At 43.4% G+C, this 24,633-nt stretch overlaps 3 protein-coding genes and 1 non-coding gene across 4 annotated transcripts; 2 read left to right on the top strand and 2 right to left on the bottom strand.

Moving 5' to 3' along the window:
- Positions 1-9,854: 9,854 nt before the first annotated feature.
- LOC121593058 (cuticle protein CP14.6-like) lies at positions 9,855-10,566 on the bottom strand. Its single transcript, XM_041915096.1, has one exon. The coding sequence runs from the start codon at positions 10,493-10,495 to the stop codon at positions 10,055-10,057; it is 441 nt and encodes a 146-aa protein (XP_041771030.1). The 5' UTR covers positions 10,496-10,566; the 3' UTR covers positions 9,855-10,054.
- A 3,166-nt stretch (positions 10,567-13,732) lies between these two features.
- Positions 13,733-14,439, top strand: LOC121594303 (cuticle protein CP14.6-like). Its single transcript, XM_041917406.1, has one exon. The coding sequence runs from the start codon at positions 13,790-13,792 to the stop codon at positions 14,228-14,230; it is 441 nt and encodes a 146-aa protein (XP_041773340.1). The 5' UTR covers positions 13,733-13,789; the 3' UTR covers positions 14,231-14,439.
- Positions 14,440-14,943: 504 nt separating this feature from the next.
- Trnap-cgg lies at positions 14,944-15,015 on the top strand. Its single transcript has one exon. It is a non-coding gene; the product is annotated as a tRNA-Pro (tRNA).
- A 126-nt stretch (positions 15,016-15,141) lies between these two features.
- Positions 15,142-16,464, bottom strand: LOC121594302 (cuticle protein AMP1A-like). The gene is made up of 2 exons (XM_041917405.1): positions 16,357-16,464; positions 15,142-15,723 (listed from the first exon to the last, which is right to left on the bottom strand). Exons 1-2 carry the CDS (start codon positions 16,369-16,371, stop codon positions 15,295-15,297), a joined length of 444 nt encoding a protein of 147 aa, XP_041773339.1. The 5' UTR covers positions 16,372-16,464; the 3' UTR covers positions 15,142-15,294.
- Positions 16,465-24,633: the final 8,169 nt, after the last annotated feature.

Below are 24,633 nucleotides of genomic sequence, written 5' to 3'. Positions count from 1 at the left end.
TCAGATGGATTTGGTGCAATGGTGACAAATGGTGCCACACACAAATACACACACAAAAGCACACTTATGTTGAAGGTCATCCAGTAAAAAAGGGAAAGAACCCCGAAAGAAGCTTCACCTAAAACCGAAAGCTCACAGGAAAATACCCACCGCACGCGGGACGACATGGCCAGGGGTAAAGCCATTTTTATTGGATTTCTCATCGTAAATTTTCTTTTATCTCTTCGCTGACGCTGCAAACGTGGGGGCCCGATCGACATTGGGGTGGTTTTATTGGTGGCTGTTGTGGTGTGTTTTGTTTTTCTTCAGCCACGCGCAGTTTTCGACCAAGACATCCAAGCATTAGCATTCGAGTCAAATTTCACACACCAGCAACGGGACGGAGCGGAGTGAGACGTGGTGGAAAATATCTGTCCCCTGACCGCCGCTCGATCGCTTGGAGCAATCTGGTTGGCTTGAAACAATTGAGCAGGGTTGAAAAATTGCTTCCTGGTGTTTTCATTAAAGCGCAATTCGGGAAGTGTTTAGTGGGGCGGATGGAGATTTAGAAGCGATCTTAATTAAACAGTGGGCGGTTCGTTCGAGGCTCTGACCTTATCGGGGTCATTTTTTAGGAGATTGCGCCTACCAGTAGGCGCCTTGATTCACTGTTCCGTTTTCAAATCTATTTACATGTTTACTGTCATAGGAATTGCTTCTAATATGTTCTTGAAATACAACTCAAAACTGTTCGAAACCACTAAGAACATGTTTCGTAACAATCACACAAAAATCAGCCGAACAAAATTTGTATACAATGCTAACCACTCGAACCATTCGCTGATCTTGTGCCTCGTTTTCTCTCTGTGAAGCATCGTTGTTTTTTTGGTAGCCCGCAGAGGGTTCTCACAATAAATTCTCACTTATGACAGCTGGTGCAAGATGTATCGGGCGCTGGGCAGCCGCAAAAGGGAATTTATTTAATGTCGTGTTAATTAGTCTTAAAATTCTGCAACACCTCCCGGCGCTGGGAAAGCGTGTGCTGTGTCGTACGCGCTAAGCCAATCAGCAAATAATTGCTTTGTTATTGTGTTGAAGGTATTGGAAGCGCTGAATGAATGAAACGTGAACTGATTTATGATCGCTCATTTAATGGAAATTAAACAAAAATGGAAATTGTTTTAAAAGGTTTCCAGTAGCCCTGGGGGTAAGAGTTGTAGAAAACGGTTTAGATGGAACTAAACAATATTGAACTATATTATAAGAAAATGCCTTGCTCACTGGTATACTACAGGAAGTCAAAATGGATCGTTATTTTACTGGATATAAGCGTTCAACAATCTTTCCTGCTTATTAAGAAATATTGAAAGGTTAAGAACCAACCTTTCCGGAAAAGGTTCTACCTAATTGATCCCTCCATGATAGGAACCCCTATGCACAATATCCTTCACAAAGCATCATTCCACCATCAAGAAGTAACTAAATATGTATCCTTCAGTTACAGCATACTTGCCATAACTTCCTTCTCTAAGGATCACTGAACGCCGCTTAGGTAATATTCAAATCTACTCACCCCTTCGAACTCCGAACTTTTACGAGCAACCGTTGCCATAAAACCATAAGCAAAAGATTGCAAAAATAAACCATCTCTTCCCATTCGTCAGCAGCGAGCTCGCCCGCAATCGCAGAACGATCGATACCAATTAGCCTTGAACTTTGCCACGGTTTCGATATCGAGCAGATTTCGGCTAGTAGTAGGTGCTCGCATCGTCATTCGGTTCCTTGTTTTGTTGGTCCTTTTTGTGCCGGAGATGCCCTCTCGCTCCCTCTCGGTTAGGGCTGATGAGCCGCACCGGGCGTGAAACTTTGGCGTGATAATAAATGACGGCACTGATTGGCGAATGGGGCCGGCGATCGGAGAACATCCACCGAACAATGGAATCTACAAGTCTAGGTAGTTGTTGCGGTGGCGGGGTGGCCTTTAGTCAGCAACACTATTGGATTCCGCTCATTAACCCAAATTGCCCATCCAAAAGCATACGAACACGGTCGATCGCTGGCACAAGGGGGTCGCTGAAACGGTAAGGTTGTCATTGAAGATACCTCGACCATTTCTTCATCGATAACAAAGAACTGTTTGGAAGTTTCTTTATCTAGTGTCTATGGGATAGAATGATTGGATGAAATCGGTGCAATTAATTGAGTTATAAAAGCATATTTAAACAGCGCAAATGGCACAGCTTTTAATTCATTCTCAAATTTGTCTTGAAATACAGGAAATCAACACTTCCAGTTCGTTAATGAATATTTATGTCTCGGATAAGATATTTTCTAAATTTCGGTCCCTACTGTGGGGGTGGATTTACTGATGACTCCACTCTAGGAACATGTAACAGCCTTTGACTATAATATTATTATAAAATCGCGGCCCATTATCGCTCATGTGCCATTTTAAGCAGTTCAAACTACTATACCTCTCCCAAAAAACCCCTCTCAACAGACAACCACTTATGGTCCACCTCTTCTTCGATGACCTCATAAAACGTACCCATCGGCAACCTTGTCCACTTATGTCGCGCTTTATCGCTAGCCCCGATACATTTAATAACAAACAAAACTCATCGAAGCTCATCCACGTCCAGCTTCCATCTCATTCTTCAAAACTCGCAAACACACTTGCAAACGTCTAAAATCTTCCCTCATCCCTACATTATCGAGCCCATTCATTCGCCCCAAACGGAGTATTGGTAGATTGGTACGAATTAATACGATCGAAACCCACAACGATCGACGAAACTCGCCACGCCACACGCGCACAACCCGTGCGCGGGGATTATGATTTACGACCCATTTCGGAGTTCGGTCAGTTTTATGTTGCATTTATTTTATTTTATTTCATCTTTTTTTACGATCACTCGGTTTCGGTTTGTTTCGATGCGTGTACGAGGAGTTTTTGTGGGTTTTTTTTTTGGCAGTTGTTAAATGCGCATCAGGATTGAAAGGATCAGAGAAGACGTGCTACGAACAGCAGATTGGTTTGCGTAACGCATACATTAATCTCACAAAGATAAGAAGTAGAAAGTAGTAATCATTGCAACAATTTTGAAATCCGATAGCGTTTAAAAAGGAATAAGTTAATCCTGTTTTTGTAAAAAAAAAGCATCACCATTTAGTGGATCGTTTATCGGTACAAACTGCTTCACACTAAAGAATGAATTTACTGTCACATCTCAAGATTAACACGTCTGGAATCAATCGAACGCCTTCAAATCTCCACAAACCACCTCGCTGTTTCCAACTCCCGTTGGCCTCCTCCACCCGGCACGCACAACAGCTGTGGCATATTATTTTATGAGGACAACCTAATCGAATTAGGTGTGACATAAAAACTGAGATACGGCGGACATAAAGATCGTTTGTTTGGATATTGGTCGATTAAAAGCTCAGCTGATGATGATAATGATTCACTTGGCTGGGTAAGCAAATGACCCATCGCGGCACGTGAGTGTGGTTGTGTTGATTTCTGTCCGAGCTCATTCATTTGAACCCGCTTCGAGGGTGAAATGGGTGGTAAGGGTCGCCATTTATTCGGTGGGAAATGTTAGCCCAAACAAACTTTTATTGCCTCGAGAAAACGTTAAATATTGAAGGTGACATCATTCCACAGGTCCGTAGGTAAGTTTTAAGCTCTCGTGTGTCCCTGGAGGGGAGTGTAGGGTGGCGGCGGGCGTTTCCCCTACTTTTTGGCTGGTCCTGCTGCTTGTGTAGGCGTAAAGATGATTGAGATGGTACGAGAAGATTTCGGATTTTATTGTTACAACAAAGGTTAAGTCCGAATGATTAAAAATGTGATGTACTTTAAACATTAAAAGCATTTATTTTGATACCTTTTCAGCACACATCAATTGCTCCCAAAAGAAACATTATTTCTCATTGTAAAAAATCAACCTAGACATTTTCCATCCTGCTCCAGTTCCGATCGCCAACGAAGTTTAGGCAGAGCGGAGGCACACGCATGACAGGATTTCCTTCCCGTAAGCGATCGTTACCTTGCAGTTTCGTTCGTTGTGACGGAGATTCTTGAGCCTCCGTCGTTCTTTTCATTCACAGCACTTAATGATCGGCTTTTGCTGTTGCTGTTGGGAATACGAACGACCCTGCTGCTAGGTCGCTCGTAAAACATGCCAGCTGTGTGGCCCCCAGTTACTTCCACACGGTCACAGTCGTTTCCGTCCGTCAATAGTAATCTGTTTGATTTGCAACAAATTGTTAAAGCGAATTTGCATCGTTTTAAACGTAATAAAATTCGCAAAAGGAATGCATTAGACTTACTCTTTTAAGTAATATGAGTATAAAATTAATTTAATTTTACTTTGATGAGCACATCTTCTTCAATTGTTTTAATGCAATTTTATCAATTTTTGAAATCGTTCTTTTGTGATAATGGGCTCCAGTATCACAGATACCAACGTGATAAAAATACCGACAAATAGTTATCGATGTATCTTCTTCTTCTTCTTCTTCTTCTTCTAATTGGCGTAACGTCCTAAGCAGACATGCCGGCCTATACAGGCTTTCGAGACTTCATTACCACGTATCCGGATAGTCAATCCTTGCTACGGGGGGACGGTCCATTCTGGGCTTGAACCCATGACGGGCATGTTATTGAGTCGTTCGAGTTGACGACTGTACTACAGGACCGCACCTTATCGATGTATCATGTTATTTAAATATTTTTTTTCGATTACCATATGTTCAGTAAAATGCAACAAATAACCTGCTCTTATCCTATGACCTATCAACCACGAAACAGAGCCCTCTTTCTGTCACATTCATTGCACAGCACAGCTGTGTATCTTGGCCACATCTCTGTCCAGCAACACCCATGCATTTGGGTTCATGCTCATCGCCGATAACCCTAAACGAAAACCACCCTGACGACACTCCTGATTTATGCTCCTCTGATGGGTTTGAAACAAAACGCTCGCTTAGGTTACGACAGAAAAGAAGCGGCGCTCCCGAAGAAACGGACCATCCCTCCGACAACTCCCGAGACGTCCCATTTGAATAAATGCGTCGCAAATTAGCAGCTCGTCATTAAAGCATCGACTTTATAGGCTCATTATTTTATTGAAGGTGATGGCTGTGCGTGTGTGTGTGTGCGGGAGACTCATTTTCACGCTTCAGACCGGGCTTTCGTGTGCCACAGTTGGTTGGATCACCCTTTTTCCAACTTCCACCACCCCTGGGGACGAATGAGTTATCGAGCGATTGTGTGCGAGGACTCATATTTTATACTTCACACGAAACGATCCTCATCGGGTTGGGGCAGATTTATTTACATTGTGTTCGACTAATCACCGAAAAGGGATCATGAGACATGCTTTTAGCCCAAAAACGAACGCGATATGAACTCATTAAGGGTTTAACCGCTCATAAAAATGGAGTGACATTTTGCACAAGGACGACGAATCGTTTTTGATTGCTCATTCGGGGTAGAGAAAGAGGGCAGACACTATGATAAAAATGTGAATATTTAAAAGCAAACATCAACCAACATTGCGATCGCTCTAAAGATCGCTATTTCACGCTCCCGATCGTTTTATCTCTACACCACAATCTCACCCAGTAGCTCAGCTGATTATCGGCCGACGTTAAACGATGCTAATTGCATCTGATTAACCAAATACACTAAAGTTATCGTTTGTACGACGTGCGTCTTATTCCAATATTTCTACCATCTACCATACCGCATTAAATGAAACTTGATGACTCGAATCGAGATCATCTTCATACGGGGGAAAACCTTGAACTTCTCGCTGCATCCGGTACGAGGCGGATCTGATCGAATCGAGGGACAAATCAAATATTGGATCAAACGTCGATGAGTTTGATCTAGCAAAGCTCACCCCCCCCCCCCCCCTTCGCAGGATGTACGAATTACAACAAAAGGGCTTCAAACGACCGGATCTGACCACCCGAAGGCAATTGACACTTCGGTTAAAGTTTGAGCTCCTTCTCCCAATGCAAATGTAATGCCCGATCGAGTTATTTGGCTACGCAGTACGGTGCGTTGCAAAAACCCGATTAGCCAGATGCGAAACGCAACATGCCGGCTCAATGACGACATCCAAATCCAACAAAATGGCCAACAAACAACAAACGATAGTTTGACTGGCCCCTGCCCACTGCTGGCTCGGTTCCGTTTTATAAACCGTGTATCTTTATGGCCCAATTAAGTTGTCGCGGAACGTTTTGCTTGCTGTTGGTGGTGCTGCTGCTGCTGTCGCTCTTGAGCTGTCTCTTCCTCATAAACGGTCGACCTTGCCGCGTCGGGCGGTGCAAATTTTATTTCCCAAAATTTGTGTCCAATTATGAATGAAGAGCAAACATCGGAGCGCGGTCCGGGCTCGGAGATGGATGCAGTTGAGCATTGCATTCCCCTGCTCGGCTACTCGGTCCGATGGTGCTCTATCTGATTTGTATTTATCTTCCATCCGTCCGCTAAATCCAGGGTGATCAGCGTTTCCATTCCTTTCACCCGGAATTTGACGATGATCCGGTCTGCATAAATCATCTCATAGCTTGCTCTCCCACTTGGAAAATGGAGTTGACATTTGGCTTTCCGCGATCACCAAGGTGGCTCAACCAAATAACTCGTCAAGATGCATTTGATTGTTGCATCGATCATGACGCCACCGACACAGCAGGTCACCCACATCCGGTGGAATGATTGACGGCCGATTGGCGTTCGGTCGAAAACGCCTCGTTCTGCCTCATCTGTTTCAATGTGTCAATATTGACGCACGGCTTACCCTGGTGGGCGTTTATGATTCCTCCGTAGAAAGCGTTCGAGTGTTAGAACTTTTATTTGTGCTTTAGAATTGGCAGAACTGATTCAATACTGCCACTGAAGAGGCAAATGTGCGATCTTGGGAACGGAATGAAGTGCGGTGAACATTAAAATAAGACCAATATTTGTACACTTTTTTGCAGTGTGTCTGTTTAGCGGGCGCGAAAGGCACCCTCATTGTGTGTGAACAATCGTGCCCCTTCTCGGTGTGCGAAAACGAGCTATTGATTAAAGATATGGTTTTATAATTGTCTGCTTTCCTTCGCCGGTCAATGAGTTGGCAATTTTGAGGATTGGAATGGCATTGTTTTTATTCGGGATAGCCTAAACTTATGCAACATAGTTTGGTCTTCAAGATCTTGTTGCTGCTGCTCAAATAACTACTGAAAACATAAGCAATCTGTTGGTATCCAATCATTACCGATGAGTATTTAAAATTAACAATCCATCCATTTCGCAAAGTAATCAAATAGTTTTAAAATTATTTCGATAATTATTTTAAAATAATTAAGCCTGTCTTTTTTAAAAATTAATGTCTTTTTAAACACATAGAAGCTTCTATGAGAACAAAAAGGACAAATTCGTTTCATTAGTATAAAGTAATTGTACCAGTATTCGGCAGGATGACTTAAAACGTGCTATTACGCAAAAACACGTTAAAAATTGTCTCAACACATATTTTTTAAACAGAAATATGGCATATTTTTCAAAATATCAAACAAAGTGTGCAGAGCTTAACATCTTTTAGCAGATTTGCTGTCAGCCAATAGTTCGGCAGGTTTCGTTATTAAGAGAACCAGGACAGTAAACCAATGAAAGTGTGGTTTTTATGAAAGATTCTATGGTTGCAGAATTTATTCTAGCCCGCTTGGAATTTTAAAACTACGAAGAACAAGTTATTTTTTTCTTTAAATGCTGCCGAAAAAGGTATATGGTAAATGTTGATTTTTGACAGATCAATGCTATGGGCCCCTGCCGAAACTTGAAACAATAACACACTTTTGATTTTGCAGAATATTCATTTATAACTTGATCAGAACACTACAATGCGTATGTTGACACATAAAACCACATTGTATCAATTTCACTATAAATAATCCAATAACTTGAGAGGAAAAAAATAATTTGTGAGCCAGTCGGAGCCGTACTCTATAGCCGTCAGTCAATCTCATTTCTCCAATGTCTACTTTATTTCTCACTCACATCAAAGTGACTGCTGACTGATAAAAATTGCCAGCAACATGCCCAAAATGGGCAACATAAAATTATTAATTTAAGTACTTTTCAACATCAATCTTAGGAAAGTGAGAGTGTAAAATCGTTTTAAACATTTTTGTCTACCTATTGGCATTGATTAAAACATTGATTAAAATAGCACAATATAACACGATAGTTTATCGTTCTAAATAACGGCACTTTCATGAAAAGTATTAAAAACGTTTAAGTGTATAAGCAGTTTTTGTGAAACTGCTGCACTAACCTGCCAAATACTAGTACATTTCTCTTCTTCTTGTTTGGCTCAACAACCGATGCCGGTCAAGGCCTGCCAACCCACTTGTGGGGTTGGCTTTCAGTGACTTATTGATTTCCCCCCATAGCAGGATAGTCAGTCCTACGTATGGCGGCACGGTCTATTTGGGGCATGAACCCATGACGGGCATGTTGTTAAGTCGTACGAGTTGACGACTGTACCATGAGACCGGCTAGTACATTTACCCTTATTTAAATCCTTCAGCATTGTGCATTGACGTACCCCTCGTCATTGTATGAACACAACGTATAGCGCATTGCATACTTTTCGGCGATTTAATTTTGAACCTCACATCTTCTCCATGAACTCCTCCGCTGTTTGATCCGTTTTATTCAAACATTGTGAAATTCACAAATAACGTAATTGAACGGTTAATTTTCACGATATCTTTGCCGTAAACAACGTGTTCTTTGCTTCTTAAAAACAGTCCCCCCCGATGCACATGGAACCAAATATGCATGTACCAGTTAATCTTAATTAGCTTAAACATGCTCATTTATACCATTCCCATCGTACAATGAAAACACGTCTGTCCAAGAATTGCAATCAAAAGGCAATTTCTTCTTAATGGAACGGACTTTCAATAATTCTCTTTCGCTTCGCTGTTTCGTACCTACTTGCCTTCATTCGCGCTAACAAGCCACCGTTCTGCAAAAGACAAAGAAATATCACTACTTTCTTTACTTTGCCCGATTATCATTCCTTTCGGTTCCGGGCGTACCAAACTTGCAAACTATTTGAAAGAAATTAACAAGTTCCTATGATTTCTTTCTCTCTCCCTCCTGTACGTATAAGCACAACAAAGAGTGGCAGAAAAAATGGTGTCTCAAAACACACGCACGACGGGTGGTAGCCCTTGTGTGCATTTCTTTAATTGTGGCAATCAATTATCAAACAGAATGCGTCTCGATTGCCGGAGTAGAATTTTTCTTATATAGGTCAACGAGCGAAAGAGAGTTATGTCATGAGCGGAGCTTTTGATTCCTTTTTCGTTTTCTTTTACGTTATGTGCATAAGGCTGGCTTCAGTTTGTTCCAATAATTGGGAAGAGTTGTCCACAGAATGGGAAAAGCAAATTAAAGACAGTAGGTCAATCAGCTTAACCTACTTGTTGGAGATTGATCATTTGAATTTATTAGTTCGAATTCGAAATTCGAACTCAATTTAGAAATAGGATAGGAAATGAACTCATAGGCATAGATAAGGATAACAGAATGAACTCAAAATGAATTATGTAATGAACTCTTGACAATTGAATATACAGTAGCAAACGGACATTTGAACGAGTCGCATTATTTCCATAACCGACACAAATTATTCTAATATCGGGAAAGAAAACGAGTTGTACACCGTATACGAACATTCGTGAGGTTTTCTCACACTACTTAATCATCAGTTTAGAAAGTGAACTATTCTTTCTAGTCTGTTGGTACTGCTAAGATGAAGATGAGCAAGTAGAATAAAACGATAATATTATAATATTTAACACCGGTTTTATTTCATTTCTGATTCGATAACAAACAGTTCAACAACGAAATTCAATTTTTCTACTTAAGCCTATTGCGTGGTGAAATGGTGATCCAATGATTCATGGCTATCCTGTCTTCTAGGCACAGGACCTTCAATGATGAATGATGAGTGTGGGCTAATGACGTCCAAAACGGTTCCAAGTTTCCAATCCCAACAGCCACTTAGTGCTGTCGCAGGCGAGCGAGGGTGGCATCGAGCGCCTCCAGACTGAAGTCCTTCTGGTCCTTGGGCGGGTTGGCGCGGATCTGCTCGAGCGTCTTGAACACGTGCTCGGGCGTCGGCGGCGGCGTCGGCAGATGGTCACCCTGCGGCTGGAATCCGTTCTCGTCGGCCACGTACACCACGCGGTACAGCACACCATCGGGACCGGTGTACGAGAAGGCACCGTTGGCGTTGTGCGCTCCGAGACCTTCCTCGTGGGCGGCGATACCGTTGCTCGTCTCGTAGCTCCAGTTGTAGTGTCCATCGTCCTTCAGCACATTCTCGTACGCCACGATTTGGGCGTGTGCGTCCGGGTTTTGCTGATGCGAGTAGGCCCGATCGAGCGGTCCGGCGGCAACGGTGGCCACGAGCAGGGCAGCAGCGAACACGAAGCGGAACATGGTTGGGCGTTTGGGCGGTTGTTTAGGTTTCTTGCGAGACTCGCGCTAATGAATTCACGACGACGGCTGATTAGCTGCAACTGATGCTGACAACTGATCCAGTTCCCTAATTTATACCGACTTCCAAAAATTTGCATCGTGCACCATCGTGACACGCCCCGAAACAGGACCGATCGCTCGCCCAGCACGCCGACGCTGGTCGTGGGTTCACGTGGTACGCGCTGTGGGCAAGTGTGTGTTTTTTTCGGGTCGGCTGTACCCAGGGCCAAGGTCAAGATTAACCATTTTCTCGGCGCCGAGTGGTGGGTACTTTTTTTCTGGGTGGCAACAGCACGCAATCGCACTGTAACACGAGTAGGTGATTGATTAAATTTTCATTAACGCATGTCTCCCTTTAACGTGTCGCGGTGGCTGCTAACCATTATCGAAATGACCGGTTTTGACCATGCGTCTGGTTACGAGCACGCACCGTACCAAAAAATCCGACTCGATCGATTAGGGGATTACGGCGAGTGAAGGGTAAAGTCATTTCTCTTCAGTGCATACGGAACGCCCGAAGACAGTTCGTTTTCCAGGGGCGGAGGGAGCAGGTTGGTGTTTGAAAAATAAACTGCGCCAAGAAACAGGTGCATAATATATTAATGAACTAATGTCGAGCCAATGTTCGAGCGGCTGCAATCGAGATGCGGAGGTTGGCCGAGAAAAAATGTCGTTGGAATTTCAACTGAGTTGTTTGGCTGTGCTTGAACAAGCAACGCGCGCCCAGTCGGATACGGTCATCATGTCGTGAGCCAAGAAAGGATAAAACCCTATAACCGGCATTAGGGGGACAACAGCATAGCGACACCCAGGGAGCATTATGAAGGAACAGAATTTCTCTCCGTGTTTTGTATTGCGTGAGGAGCCAGCCAAGCGTGGATGGATTAAGCTCAACGCAATCCGTTTGGCGTTTGGTATAAGGCGGTAAAATTGTGTAACAAGTCCTATTTTAAGCAATGGTAAAAATGTCCACATTTTTCAAAACATTTCGTTGTTGGAGTCTTAATCGTTTCGGTACACCGTTTACAGATTGGTATTGAACTGCCGTATGATAATTATCATCCAACATGTGTCCCATGTCGAAAGGTGTCTTTGTGAGCTGGAACATTACCCAGTGGCGATGTAGCAACTGTAAATCAGAAGTATGATACCTTGGCTCATTTTAGAAATATTGAAATACATTTCCTAATGAACATCACCAGGCTAGCTCAAAGGACAATAGTGCGCAATCCTAAGGTTCTAGTTACTCTTTATTTCTAAGTAACAAATATCAAATAAATCTAAAAAATTATCTTTACCTATGATTTGACATTTCCCTTAGCATTTCTCCAAAACTGTTCATATTGGATGTAATTCTGGATCTGACACCGAGCCTTCTTCATGTTCTATTGTGTCATATTGCCTCTAACCCTTTCCTGAAGATGATCTTATTTCTATTAGATGTTTGATCAGGATATGTTATATGTTTGGTTGTATTTTTGGAAACAATTCAATTATGTAACTTCAAATTGGAAGCTTAAACTCAATGGTCAATTTAAACCTTTCTATCACTGTTCCATTGGAATCATTACTAAGAATTAAATCCGTTCTCTTTTGGTTGTAAAGTATGACGAACAAGTGCTGTTCCACTGCTTTCGATTGTGATCGCTACATGAGCAAAAGAACATTACAAGTTTTTGGCCGAAATTAGATTACCACCCAAACAAATAGACCAGCCTTCGTTGTGTCCCGCTGTGTACCTTGTACCTTTCAGCTAATTCAACAAATTGACCTCTCTACCGAACTGGCGAAAACATTGCTGTCCGATCTAATCAACAATCATCGCGCAATGCATGCTCCGTCTCTGCCCCAAAACATCAGCAACAAGCACCGCCAATTAGAGCTGCACTCGAAATGCGCTTTGAAAGCACCGAAAAGCGTATAGACACAAGCGTCCGCTCGCTAATGTGTCGGCAGATATATCACACACAGGCGTAGGCCTGGACAGGAACACGACTGACCTTCGCCGGCTAATCCGGTGCGCTCCCTTTAATCCCTCGCTTTTGACAGCTTGGCCCAGCTAATCGATCCAAAACCACAAAGCGTCCGCCATGGTCCGCTCGGCAGCCTTCTTGAGTCGTCACCTTTGAGGTCAACCACCGTCCGGTATGCGGGTCCGGCATGTGGCCGAGCAAAAATTGGCAAAATCTTGGGGGTCGTTTCGAACTGGTTCCACCCTTCTGGTCGCCCTTCCCAGAACAGCGGCGCTCATGCTGGGCTTGGTAACACACTCCAACCAGGACACGATGTTGAAGCGGGCGGTCACTTTGGTGCACGGAACCGGCCCACACCGCTACCAGGCCGGACCGGCGTAAACCGTGCGGGATAATTAAAAAATTCGCCAACCATTGACATTGACCCGGTTCCAGACATGCGGGTCCTTTCCATCTACCAGCGCGAGACACGCCCGAAAACATACGACAAGGGTTCGTCGCTCACGCCAGGCGATAAAGTCTTTCTATTGCGCACGGGGTGGCAGGTTTGTGGGCCGCCCAGAGAAGAGAGAAAAAAAGAATTGCTCCACTTTTACGACCAACAGCAGGTCGAATTGGAAACACAATTTTTGTCGGTTCAAGTGATGCAAAATGGGCAAGAAATTGCACACGCGCGAGAGAGGGAGCAATGATTGTATAAGTGTCTGGCAAACGTGGAATAGAATGCTTTTTTGTATGCGTGTGTCCAGCTGTACTACGATATGATCGGCACTCTATCTTATCATAACGATCCTTCGCCCTTCCTTATACGCAAGGAACGAAGCAAACTCGAGCGGTTCATTAGCTTAGTGGCTGTTGCTAGGCAACACCCCTGCCCGAGTTGCTCGTTTTGAAGTGTTATAAACTCGATTAATCTACACTTGAATGGATGCGTGTGTATGTGTGCATGCATGTGGGTACGTGCGTGAGGGTAAACACAATTTCGAAAGGAAGCCCAACACCAACGATTCGAAACAGGTCCACCATTCGGTCCGTAGCTAAAACTGACCTCGTCAATCCTTCGGACCGTTGATCTTAAGTCTCGTGCACCAGCTGATGTAATACTGGGTAAGGATTTGGGTAGTGCGTTTTGGGACACACATAGGATTTAGGAGGGATTAGGTCCAGCACGTGTGCGATGTATATAAAGTGAAACAATTCGGTCAAAAGTCATCATTCAACAACGATCCTTCCATCAACAACAAGCCTGCCTTCAGCAACGAGCCTACCCACACCTTCCAAAATGTTCCGCTTCGTGTTCGCTGCTGCCCTGCTCGTGGCCACCGTTGCCGCCGGACCGCTCGATCGGGCCTACTCGCACCAGCAAAACCCGGACGCACACGCCCAGATCGTGGCGTACGAGAATGTGCTGAAGGACGATGGACACTACAACTGGAGCTACGAGACGAGCAACGGTATCGCCGCCCACGAGGAAGGTCTCGGAGCGCACAACGCCAACGGTGCCTTCTCGTACACCGGTCCCGATGGTGTGCTGTACCGCGTAGTGTACGTGGCCGACGAGAACGGATTCCAGCCGCAGGGTGACCATCTGCCGACGCCGCCGCCGACGCCCGAGCACGTGTTCAAGACGCTCGAGCAGATCCGCGCCAACCCGCCCAAGGACCAGAAGGACTTCAGTCTGGAGGCGCTCGATGCCACCCTCGCTCGCCTGCGACAGCACTAAGTGGCTGTTGGGATTGGAAACTTGGAACCGTTTTGGACGTCATTAGCCCACACTCATCATTCATCATTGAAGGTCCTGTGCCTAGAAGACAGGATAGCCATGAATCATTGGATCACCATTTCACCACGCAATAGGCTTAAGTAGAAAAATTGAATTTCGTTGTTGAACTGTTTGTTATCGAATCGAAAATGAAATAAAACCGGTGTAAAATAATAGTAAAGCAGTAGTCGCCTTTTCATTCCTAGGATCTTGCAACAATCGAATTACTTCGTCGACGAAAACTTTGATTGTTATTTTCCTTTGGGAATACTTTAGAAGGACTTCATTTGTTAAATCCACCTTGATAAATACACAATCTTATAGTACGCATTCGTCAAAAGCTTATTCGCAATGCTTTTAAAAGCTTCATATGATCAGATCATGGCAGCACCAGAGTGGGACACAAACCAATGCAGCTACAAGCAACACGAAAGACCATACCCGCTAGTGAAAGCATTTCGATAGATCCCACCTCTTTTTTGTCTAAAAATAGCTTCCTCAGAAGGAGGAGAGTGCTTTAAGAGACATGCGGTGCAAACAGTGGAAAGGGATACTGAGAGCCTCTTGGACTGATCGGCTACTTTCACGCTGTTACGAAGTGAAAGTATTGGTGGTTGGTGATTGGTTGTGTTGAGCGTGATTTTAAATCAAGCGCAACTTTCTATTAGACATGTGGCTCGTTGGTCTAGGGGTATGATTCTCGCTTCGGGTGCGAGAGGTCCCGGGTTCAATTCCCGGACGAGCCCGTTGACGAAACGACAAACGACTAGCAGATTTGTCACTTTTTACTGACTACTGACTTGACTACTGATTTTACATTGATGTAGTTTTCTTTCAAAAATGTTTAGCCCAACTAAAAGAACTATCAGTTATTTTTGTAGTCCGAGCAAAATGGCGAGGCTTTCATATATTTCACATCGTTTTAATAAAAAAAAATCCAAGCGTACGATCGTTGCGTACGCTCTCTTTATCTAGCACTGTACAGCTTCATTCCTCTTCTAACCTACTGGCGAATGATGTGCTTCCTAACCGAGGGTAGCGCGCAGTCGGTTCAGGGTAGCATCGAGCGACTCCAGATCAGCTCCCTCTGGTGGGTTGGCACGCATTTCCTCCAGCATCTTGATCACATGCTCGGGTGCTGGGGGCTCAGTTGGCAGATGGGCTCCCTGCGGCTGGAAGCCGTTCTCGTCGGCAATGTACACAACCTCGTACCGCTGGCCGTCCGGAGCGGTGAAGGCGAAGTTACCGTTGGCGTTCGTACCGTCGTTGCTGGCCTGGGACGCACTGATGCCGTTGCTCGTTTCGTAGTTGTACGTGTACGATCCGTCCGCATTGATCACCGTGTCCTGGGCAAGGGTTTCCGCTCCGGCATCATCACCACCGCCGCCAGCGCTGCGGGCCTGAGGACGCTGAGGAAGGGCGACGACGAGCGACACCACAAGAGATGCAACAATCTGCAAATAATAGCAACGGGGGGGAAATATGATTAAATAAGTTTTTTTAAGTGTACTAAAACTGTACTAATAACTGTATGTACAAAGAACTCCTAGATTAACGCTAGTCGTAATTTTGTTGTACAGATGAAAAAAAATTGAGATGTTAGTACAAGCTATTTAGTACTATGTACTGTTTACTACTATGTACTATTTGGTACATGCTTAAGGGAAACTGATCAAGATGAAAGTATAACATCACACGTTTTTGCTATCCACCTGTTTCAGTACACAATGTACTAAGTATTCCACTGCGTCTAAAACCGGTAACTACTGTGCTCCCCATGGAATTACTTCGCTGCTGATGTTCGCCTTAGTCCACACACTTGCCCGCTACTCCGCCGATCATTGCGGTCAGCTTTTGCGAGGAAGTTAGTCGCATTTTCTTTAGCGAATCGAGCGGCAGCAGTGGCGAGAAAAAATGCGAATTACTTCATCACAAAATCAGTACCCCTTACGGACGTCCTGGTATTACGGTATGCGATTCGCTTAAACCTCTTTCTTCCCTCCCGTGCACTACTCTATGCCATTGTTCTAACAAGAACTTCACTTCAGGAAACTACAAACTACTGTCGCTTTGGCTCAGCCACTCACCAATTTTCGGAACATTTTGCTGTGTTTACTTTTCACCGTTCTACACGACCTGTGCTGAGAGTGTCTCAAATCCAACTGATACGTTAACGGTACGATTGGATGCGCTTTATATAATCAGAAAACGTTTTGTTTCCATAGACCTCACAACCTCAAAAACACAGCCCCCAATAATCAAATCTGCCTGGTTTCGTCCTCTAAACGAACGATCTGATGCAAGGATGCTTGGAAATATTCAAACTTGTTGCTATCCTGCTTCCCCTGCCAGCGTGCTGTCGCGAAACCTCTCCCTTACCATCCTAGAAGTGAAGATGACACAACACATCGATCGTCTTACCGCGTGCAGAAGTTTAAATTTTGCACTGTAGCAGAGCAGGTAAAGCAGAGACAAAAAAAACCTTCGATCTGTCACCAGTTTGTAACGTTTTGATATGACTTCAGCCTGTTTTTCGATCGTCTCCTAACCTGTCCAGCGTTAAATTATTCCAAAAAAATCGATTTCAGAGGCATCTTCAACGGCCGGGACTGTTTTGCGCCTATTTCAAGGTTTGCCAGCCCGTTGCTAGATAACAGCGAAACCGCCAACTCTGCTTTTACCTCTTCCTCGTGTACTCCATTCGTTAGTCTGGACTAGTTTTGTACGGTTACCACGGGGTGGGCTGATTTGAATATTATCCTAGGTGGCATGCTTTACTCGGTTCATCGCTAGAAGATGTCACCTCCACTTTCGTCCGTGTTTGGCATTTGGCACGGGTTATGGAACAGGTTGCACATTCGGCTTGCTTGCGGTTCCAAAAAGGCTCACACCTGTTGACCGTGACCAGCGGTGGGCACGAGCGAGGAAACTATGCTATGGTAGATGTTGCTGTGCAGTGGAACTTCTTCTCCCACTGTCGATTATTTTAAATGGTGAATTTGAACGATGCAGAATGTTGAAATGCATCGTTAGCTGATAAGGAATGAATGTCTTAGATGACAAAAAATATCGATCGCGTGGAAGTTATCATTCTTGGCAAAAAAACAAGAAAATTAATGAAACTTTGCAAATTCATACAAGTGTAAAAAATGACACAAAAAAGCTTATGATAGTTTATGATTAATTGATACATCTTAAATTACAGTGACTCTTTATTTTAAAAAATATCAGGCATTCAATAAGTTTTGTTAAACAAAACTGCATAGGACCACCACCGGAAAAAAATATAATTGTTTAATTTTTACTTTAACAGACACTGCTTACAACCGTAAGTATCAAATAATGTAGGTCATACAGTCCTAAATAACCAGCTCGAACTCCATAGCTGATTTGGGGCTGTTTAACGAAAAATCGTTCCAATGTCGTACTTTGTGGGTAATTAAGAGATGAAACGGTAATTGGTGGAACCATAAAGCTTTCTAACAATTACTCGGTACTCTTTGGAACCTTGTGGCTGTTTAGCCCGATGTGTATGGTTCATGATGGAACTTGAAGGCTTGTTAAGAAAGCGTACCGAACTTGGTGGAACTTCATAACTTTTTAATGCATGGCATCGGTACTAGGTGGTTCTTGTAAAAGTGTCAAAGACTGGTGCCGTCAAACATATCATTGCAGCTGCACAAGTTAGATAAGTTAAATGAAGAAGGAATATTGAGTGAAGTGATTGTGATTTTTTAGTAAACTATGTAAAATAATGTGAAATACAAGAGCTTTTTGAGCTTTAAAATAAACAAGCTCACAACAAGCTGATGTTTATTTCTGTGATGACGCCTTGCTTGAAAATAAAACGCAAAGAAAAATAATCCCTGGCACCGTGGCATAAGGAAGCTGCTTAAGCGCTCTTTGAAAGACCCTCCTGAAACTTTGATGCTGTTTATCTACTACAAAAGGCGAATTTAATTAGCGATTTTTAGCATGCCAAGATTTGCTGCCTAAGCTAATTTGGCTGTTTGGGGTATTGCCTTAAACAAAAATAATTGTGTGATATTTTGAAACATTATTTGTGTTTGAGATCTATAGTTATTTTTTTTAGGTATAAAAAAAGTTTCTTACACGATTTGCCTACAATTGTACATCAAGAATTTTCTCTCATAATTTGTACTCCGATCTTTATTGCACTAAAAAGAGTTCCATTATATGGGGGGAAAATATGACTACGCATTAGAATTAATATCATTCCCATTAAAGGATTGAGTTATTTCGGGGCGGTGTGTTATATTTTGCGAAAAAAAATTATATTGTAAGAGTTGGATAGATTTTACCTCAAGATGTAACGATGTATATGTAAAGCCAATTAAACAAAATAATGTAAATAATAAAAAAAACCATAACAGTTTTTCTAAACATCAATATATGTTGGTTTAGCCATCATCTCATTCACAGCATGGCTCTTTAAATTTATGCACAGGTGCGAATTCCATTAAATAATCCTCTATTTGTATCATCAAACTTCAGTATCATCAACATTGCACAAACCACTTCCTGGTTGATGTTGATCACCCTCCCCCAAAAAAAAACAAGAAGCCATAAAATCATCCAATTTTTGTTCCGTCGGTGCAAAATTTGCAACATTATTAAACCGAACACTCCCACCAGCTGATGGATCGATACGCATAATTATGTAAATGTAAAACTAGATTTTCTATGCCAAACTGATGATCCACCCATCGAACGACCTTGTGCGATGATTCGCTTTAGTCGTAAATGTCGCAAAACTATTCAACTCCATCATCATTCAACGGCGGAATCGAATGCAAAGTTTCGTTTGGCCGACGAGACTGTGGCAGAACAAGGGGGTAGCATGCGATTGATCGTATCATAATTTACTCGAATGACGGTTTACCTCTTAAATGAGAAAGAGAAGATGGAATGAGAGGGATCGTTAATCGCACACCCCAGTTCGAAAGCTTTGCAGGAAGGAAATGTGACTGCAAAAAAAAACCAGACTGGGAAACCATTTCCTTACGGCATCGGTGAAACCTAACCTCGACCGGCGCGACCAGCAGAGGCACAATCATTGTCACTGGCGCAACACAAATAGACCAGTTTAGTCAGATAGACCGGGAAGCGGTATGGATAGTTTGCAAGGGTGCGGGCTGCGAGAAGCTGATTTAGAGATTATTATAAATTATTCCGATAAATAAACATGACGTTTCATATATCTGGCCCGGGCAGACGCGAAGAACGAACCGGGCGTGCTTTGCGTTTGCACTCGCATTCAATGCACAAACAAACATAATACCCTCAAACAAGCGGAAGATGGTTGTATGCCACCATTGACTTGCGGTAAATCGGTCACTGTTACGATGGATGCACCCGATAAAGGATGGAATGATAAATTTGGCCCGATTTCGAGTCACCGATAAGGCTTTTCCAGCCGTCCTACTGCTCGCAGTCTCCGAAATGGAATCGATTCCTTTTTTCTCATGTACGAAACGGTGTCATGGCATTTTGATAAAGCATTTCAAGTTTGCGTTCGAAGGAGAACAAACATACCTACATAAAAAAAACCGTGCCATCTGTATTAAACTCACTGTAATGTATACATTAAATAATAATAAGCAAATTGCTTTTATCCTCTTTAAATGCTTTATTGCACTGGTTAAGCTGCAACAACACCCCCCTGCCACGTTCTACCGCCCGGTTACGGGTCAGTGGCAATTTCCAGCGACAACGACGCATTGATTTATCGCAACTTTCACCTCACTGCACGCGACATTCTGCAGCTAGCGAAGGAAGGAAGCCGCCCGCCGACACCTGGAGTGTGCACGGGGTCAACCACGACGACCACGGCGTTACATTGAACTTACAAACCTCCCTTCTGATGCTGCCCGCACCGGTTGCCTGCAAGCGGGAATGCAAGTCCGTGTGTGGTTTGTGGTGCGTTTTCGCGAAGCTTTACACCCCCTTCGGCAAAGGATGTATGGGCATGGGTCATATGTTATTTATGCCTTGTCCTATCACTCGCTTCTCGTTTGCTCGTGTTGCTTAGCAAAATGGGATAGCCAGTTTCCGTCCACAGATCGTTGCTTTGCGGCGGTTTGTTGTGGGTAGAAATTGAATATTAAATTGCAACTTGGAGTTATAGTCAATTTGGAGGTAAAATATGTGTACATACATTCATTTGGAGTAAAAACGAAGCATACAGGAGAGCAAATATGTGTTTAAAGAGCTCTAAGAGGCAGTAGAAAGAGTAAGGCGGTATATATTTATAATGTACGCTATCTATTTAAAGTCCATTTCACTGTAAGAATTTAAAATTTAACGCTATTTAAGTTTTTTTTAATTTTTAACAGATCTGTCTTGTCTCGGAAATAAAGAAATAATATAGCAATATATTCAAGGACAGGTAGGGGAAGATTCTTTTAGACAGGCACTGCGGGAAACATAGACACATCTGACTCAACAATTTAGCATCCAAACTGAAGGTATGACAATTCATTTGAGAACATTTTTAAATGATGTGATGTATGCCAAATTACCTTAAATTCATGAACAAACAAATCTTCAATCGTACGCATCTTCAAACTTACATTGTTTATATTTTCGGCAGTATTACTAAGAGAATGAGTTGTCGTGCTTATTGAGCAAAAGACTGGTGAAAGCATGGCAATGAAAACAATAAAAATACTTGTAAGAATCCTTATACACAAGGGGGAGAGACGGACACACTGTTGTAGAAAAAGATCAACGTCATTTTTTACTTCTTTTATAAATTGGTGATCAACAGCTGTCATCACATACCTTAAGTAAGGGTAGTCGGAAGACTTCAACTGTCTTCAACAATAGAAAACATTGCAATATGCGAGAAACGGCACACCGGTACAACAATGCAGCAATGCGTCATCGTATTACTCGTTTAACACTGATGAGGCACTGCACGAAACCCAATATCTTGTCACGACTCGGTCAACTTTATTCAACAAAAAAGAGGTATTGATATAACATCGTTCAGGAATACATTCTATGGGATTACAACTATCAAAATTTCCTTCAATCTTCAATGGAAAACATGACTTGACCTATTAACAAGTCCATCAAGCATGCTGGGGTCACGGACTTGCGGTGGAGTAATTTTACCTAAATTTATTTAATTTTACGATCGATATTTAATTTTAATTTAATCGATATTTTCTTGAATGTGTCTGTTTTTACCTATCCTCTCCTAAATGTACAATTAAACGTTCTCAAAATATAAACTAATCAAGCAAAAGGCATATCTTGACACAACTAACCATTGTGTTTGTTATTGTTAAACCATTCAAAACATAACATTGCTTTATTAATTTGAAAGTTGTACAAATTCATAATTACACCCATTTCCATCATCAAGAAAACCTGATAAAGAAAGCAAATGCGTTTATTCTCTCTGCACTATTATTAATTAAGTTAAATAATGATTAAAATGTAATCACCACCATTAACCAAATCCAGAGCACAAATTAAGTAGACACCATACCGTCACCAGGCTGCGTCAGCAATCTTTCGTTGACGCAAAAGTGGTCCGATAGAGATCTGTGATCATTCACTAAGCTGGCTTTTTTGTGGGTGGCCACTATCATAATTTGCACACAATCGGTTGAAGAAATGATATAATGGCTTGAAAACAGTATACCATAACCGCTTGGACGAATGGGCCGCGTTTGGATATGAAAAAGCTGCGCCTATTCCGGTCAAGGTCACGTTTTGGTCTCAGCTTCAACGTTGGTTTTTTTAGTTGGTTTGTTGTGAAACGGTTTTGCAGAAGGTGGTTAAGATAAACCCGACTGACAGGACCATATTTTGCACGCCAGCAGCTTTGCGAGTGTTTTGCGTGCACATTAAGTCGAGTCCAGAGTGCCAAATTGCCAAATGCACAAACCTTTTCGTTCGGTACAAATAAAGAGTCAAGTTGGTCAGTTGTGTTGTTGCAGAAAAAGCTCATCCTTCTGGAACAGTGCATCGACATGAATGTCGATGCGGCTGTCCACACATCCACGCACACTCATCCTCACGGGGGCTTGTGAAAGTTTTTCACTCCCGCCTTTCGACAGATTAGTACCTCCGTTCTTGTCTGCTCACAAACCCACACACACACATGAGCCGCCCACCACCGGCAGCATCGTTTTAAACGATCAACTGGCAGCACCCACCCACCGGGTCAAACTTGCGAACACCCAGCCCTCCTCACTTTAAATTGATTACAATTTCCACTAAACGTTCCCACCATTGTAACCCACTCATCCAGGCTGGCCCGAAACGTCGAACTCGTTCACATTTTGAGCAAAAGAAACTTTTCACTTTCGCTTTTTTGTGTGTTTCTTCTGATGACGTCCTACGAGGGCGGGAACTGCTGATCGAACGAGCGAAAGCCTCTCTTTCGGCGTTGCGTATTGACGACCGGCAGCCTCCAATCCTGCGTCATTCGTCATCCACCCGCAGGCGGCCAGGCTGATGGATCCAGCCCGGGTCCGTCCCATGTGTTTCGTTTTTCGTTGGCTGTCGGTCGGTCTGTCTGTCTATCTCTCCACTCCACTCCACACCTCCGACTAAAATGCCGCCAGGGGGAGCCGATCTTTCACCGGGCAAAACTGGACGACTTAATCAATTCGTTACGTGCCCGCCGGGTATTGCGAAGTAGGAAGACGGCCGTCCGATTGAAGCGCGTTTGACGGACTATAGGCTAATTTAAACGGTTGCGAACAAAACGATCATAATCGCAGTCAACGTGTTCAGTCTGTTTATTGGGTTCATTTGCTGTGTTTTTTTTTATATTTACCCAAAATGTTCGTGTACAAAGCAAATTTTTGTGCATAATGTTTCATTTTAGGTACTATTTTAACAAAAATTGATTCGTTAGTTTTATGAAACATTCAACATTTTATGTTTAAAGAAAGAAAAACAAATATTAAAAAAATATCTTTCCATTTCATTTACCTTTTGCATGCAAATTTTTTAACACCGATGAAATCATTCCAATGATTCATTGTGTGCCTCATCTCGGACATCTTCACGGAGAAAATGGGATGAACGGCCAAATCCGGGAGCTAGGTAATAGATTGCTTAGCCGCAGGAGGTCACTTTTCACGCTGCCGTTGGCCTGTAGGGTGCAAAGTGGTCAACCGTACGTGGGCTTCCGTAAATTGGTTTCATGATTATTTTAAGCATCGAGTGTGATCTCAGCTAGGGTAGCTCTGTCAGTATGGTTTGGTTATGGTTTTATTCTGCAAGAGGGCTCTACTTAAATCGCTTTACACGGTTTACTAACATAAAATGTCCCATCAAGGGATGGAATTGCAAAATCTATACACTATCTGCCCATTTTTGCTTGTTTTTAATGTATCCTTCTTTCCCTCTAAGCACAAACTGATCCTGGGTCACTTTGGTTCGGAAATATGAGAATGCAGTGTACGTTTTACCTGCCAAGAGCACTGCGCTACAACGCCACTTGCACCTATGCTGGTCCTGTCTGCTGCCTACACACACAAGACAAACTGCACATTTGATCGTTTATCTAGTCACTGCTGTTTGCCTCCTTTTTTCTGCAAACCGCCTTGCCCGTAACGAGACGCAAATGGCAGCACAAACCTTTCGGACCGATTCGAAAACCGAACGGGACCTCATGTCGCCCAGGGGCGTCATGTTCCAGTTGTTTCCAGCTGTGGACCCAAGGTGCCGTGCACGCCCCAGCCACCTAACATACGATCACTGCGATCGGTCGTTGGTCAAGTTCTTCGCGATTGCCTTCTTCAATGTCCCTTCCTTCCCGTCTAACGTCAACCCTTCCTGTAAGCACCCTTCACGCGGTTCCACGCAAAACCGAACGAATTTCGCTTTCGGATTTTATGAACTTTCAAGTTCAAGTAAAAGTGTTAGTCGCTGTCACTTTTTCTATCCCGCAGTTAGCCGTCGCTGCCTCGGTGGGGTTCGGGCGGTTTATGGAACTGGTTTTGCGCCCGGCAGTGGTGGCAGAACTATGAAATAGTGGCACATACGCAGATGCCATAAAAAGAGCCACCCCGCCATTGCCTTCCCGCGCCATTGCGGGGGACATGCAACCGCATTGCACGCACTTTTACGACCCACCGAGAGCGCACCGCCCGTTGTCAGTGGGATGAGACGGTTAAAGACCGTCAGCATCGAGACACCTACTGCCAACTCCAGCTCGCGCGATGGCGAAAGACCGAGAAATTGGTGGTTTGTTTTGGAAAACGGAATGCATAAAGCCAGCTTAACAGGAGTTCGGTGCGAGATCATAAATTAAAACTAAATTAAGACTAGACAACAGGGCTGAGGGCCAAACCTGACCAGGCGAGGGCCACTAT

The sequence above is a fragment of the Anopheles merus genome, chromosome 2L, assembly GCF_017562075.2.
Source record: "Anopheles merus strain MAF chromosome 2L, AmerM5.1, whole genome shotgun sequence".
In the NCBI taxonomy this organism is placed as follows: Eukaryota; Metazoa; Arthropoda; class Insecta; order Diptera; family Culicidae; genus Anopheles; species Anopheles merus.
The sequence above is the reverse complement of the archived record's forward strand: the minus strand, read 5'-3'. Positions and strand labels throughout refer to the sequence as shown.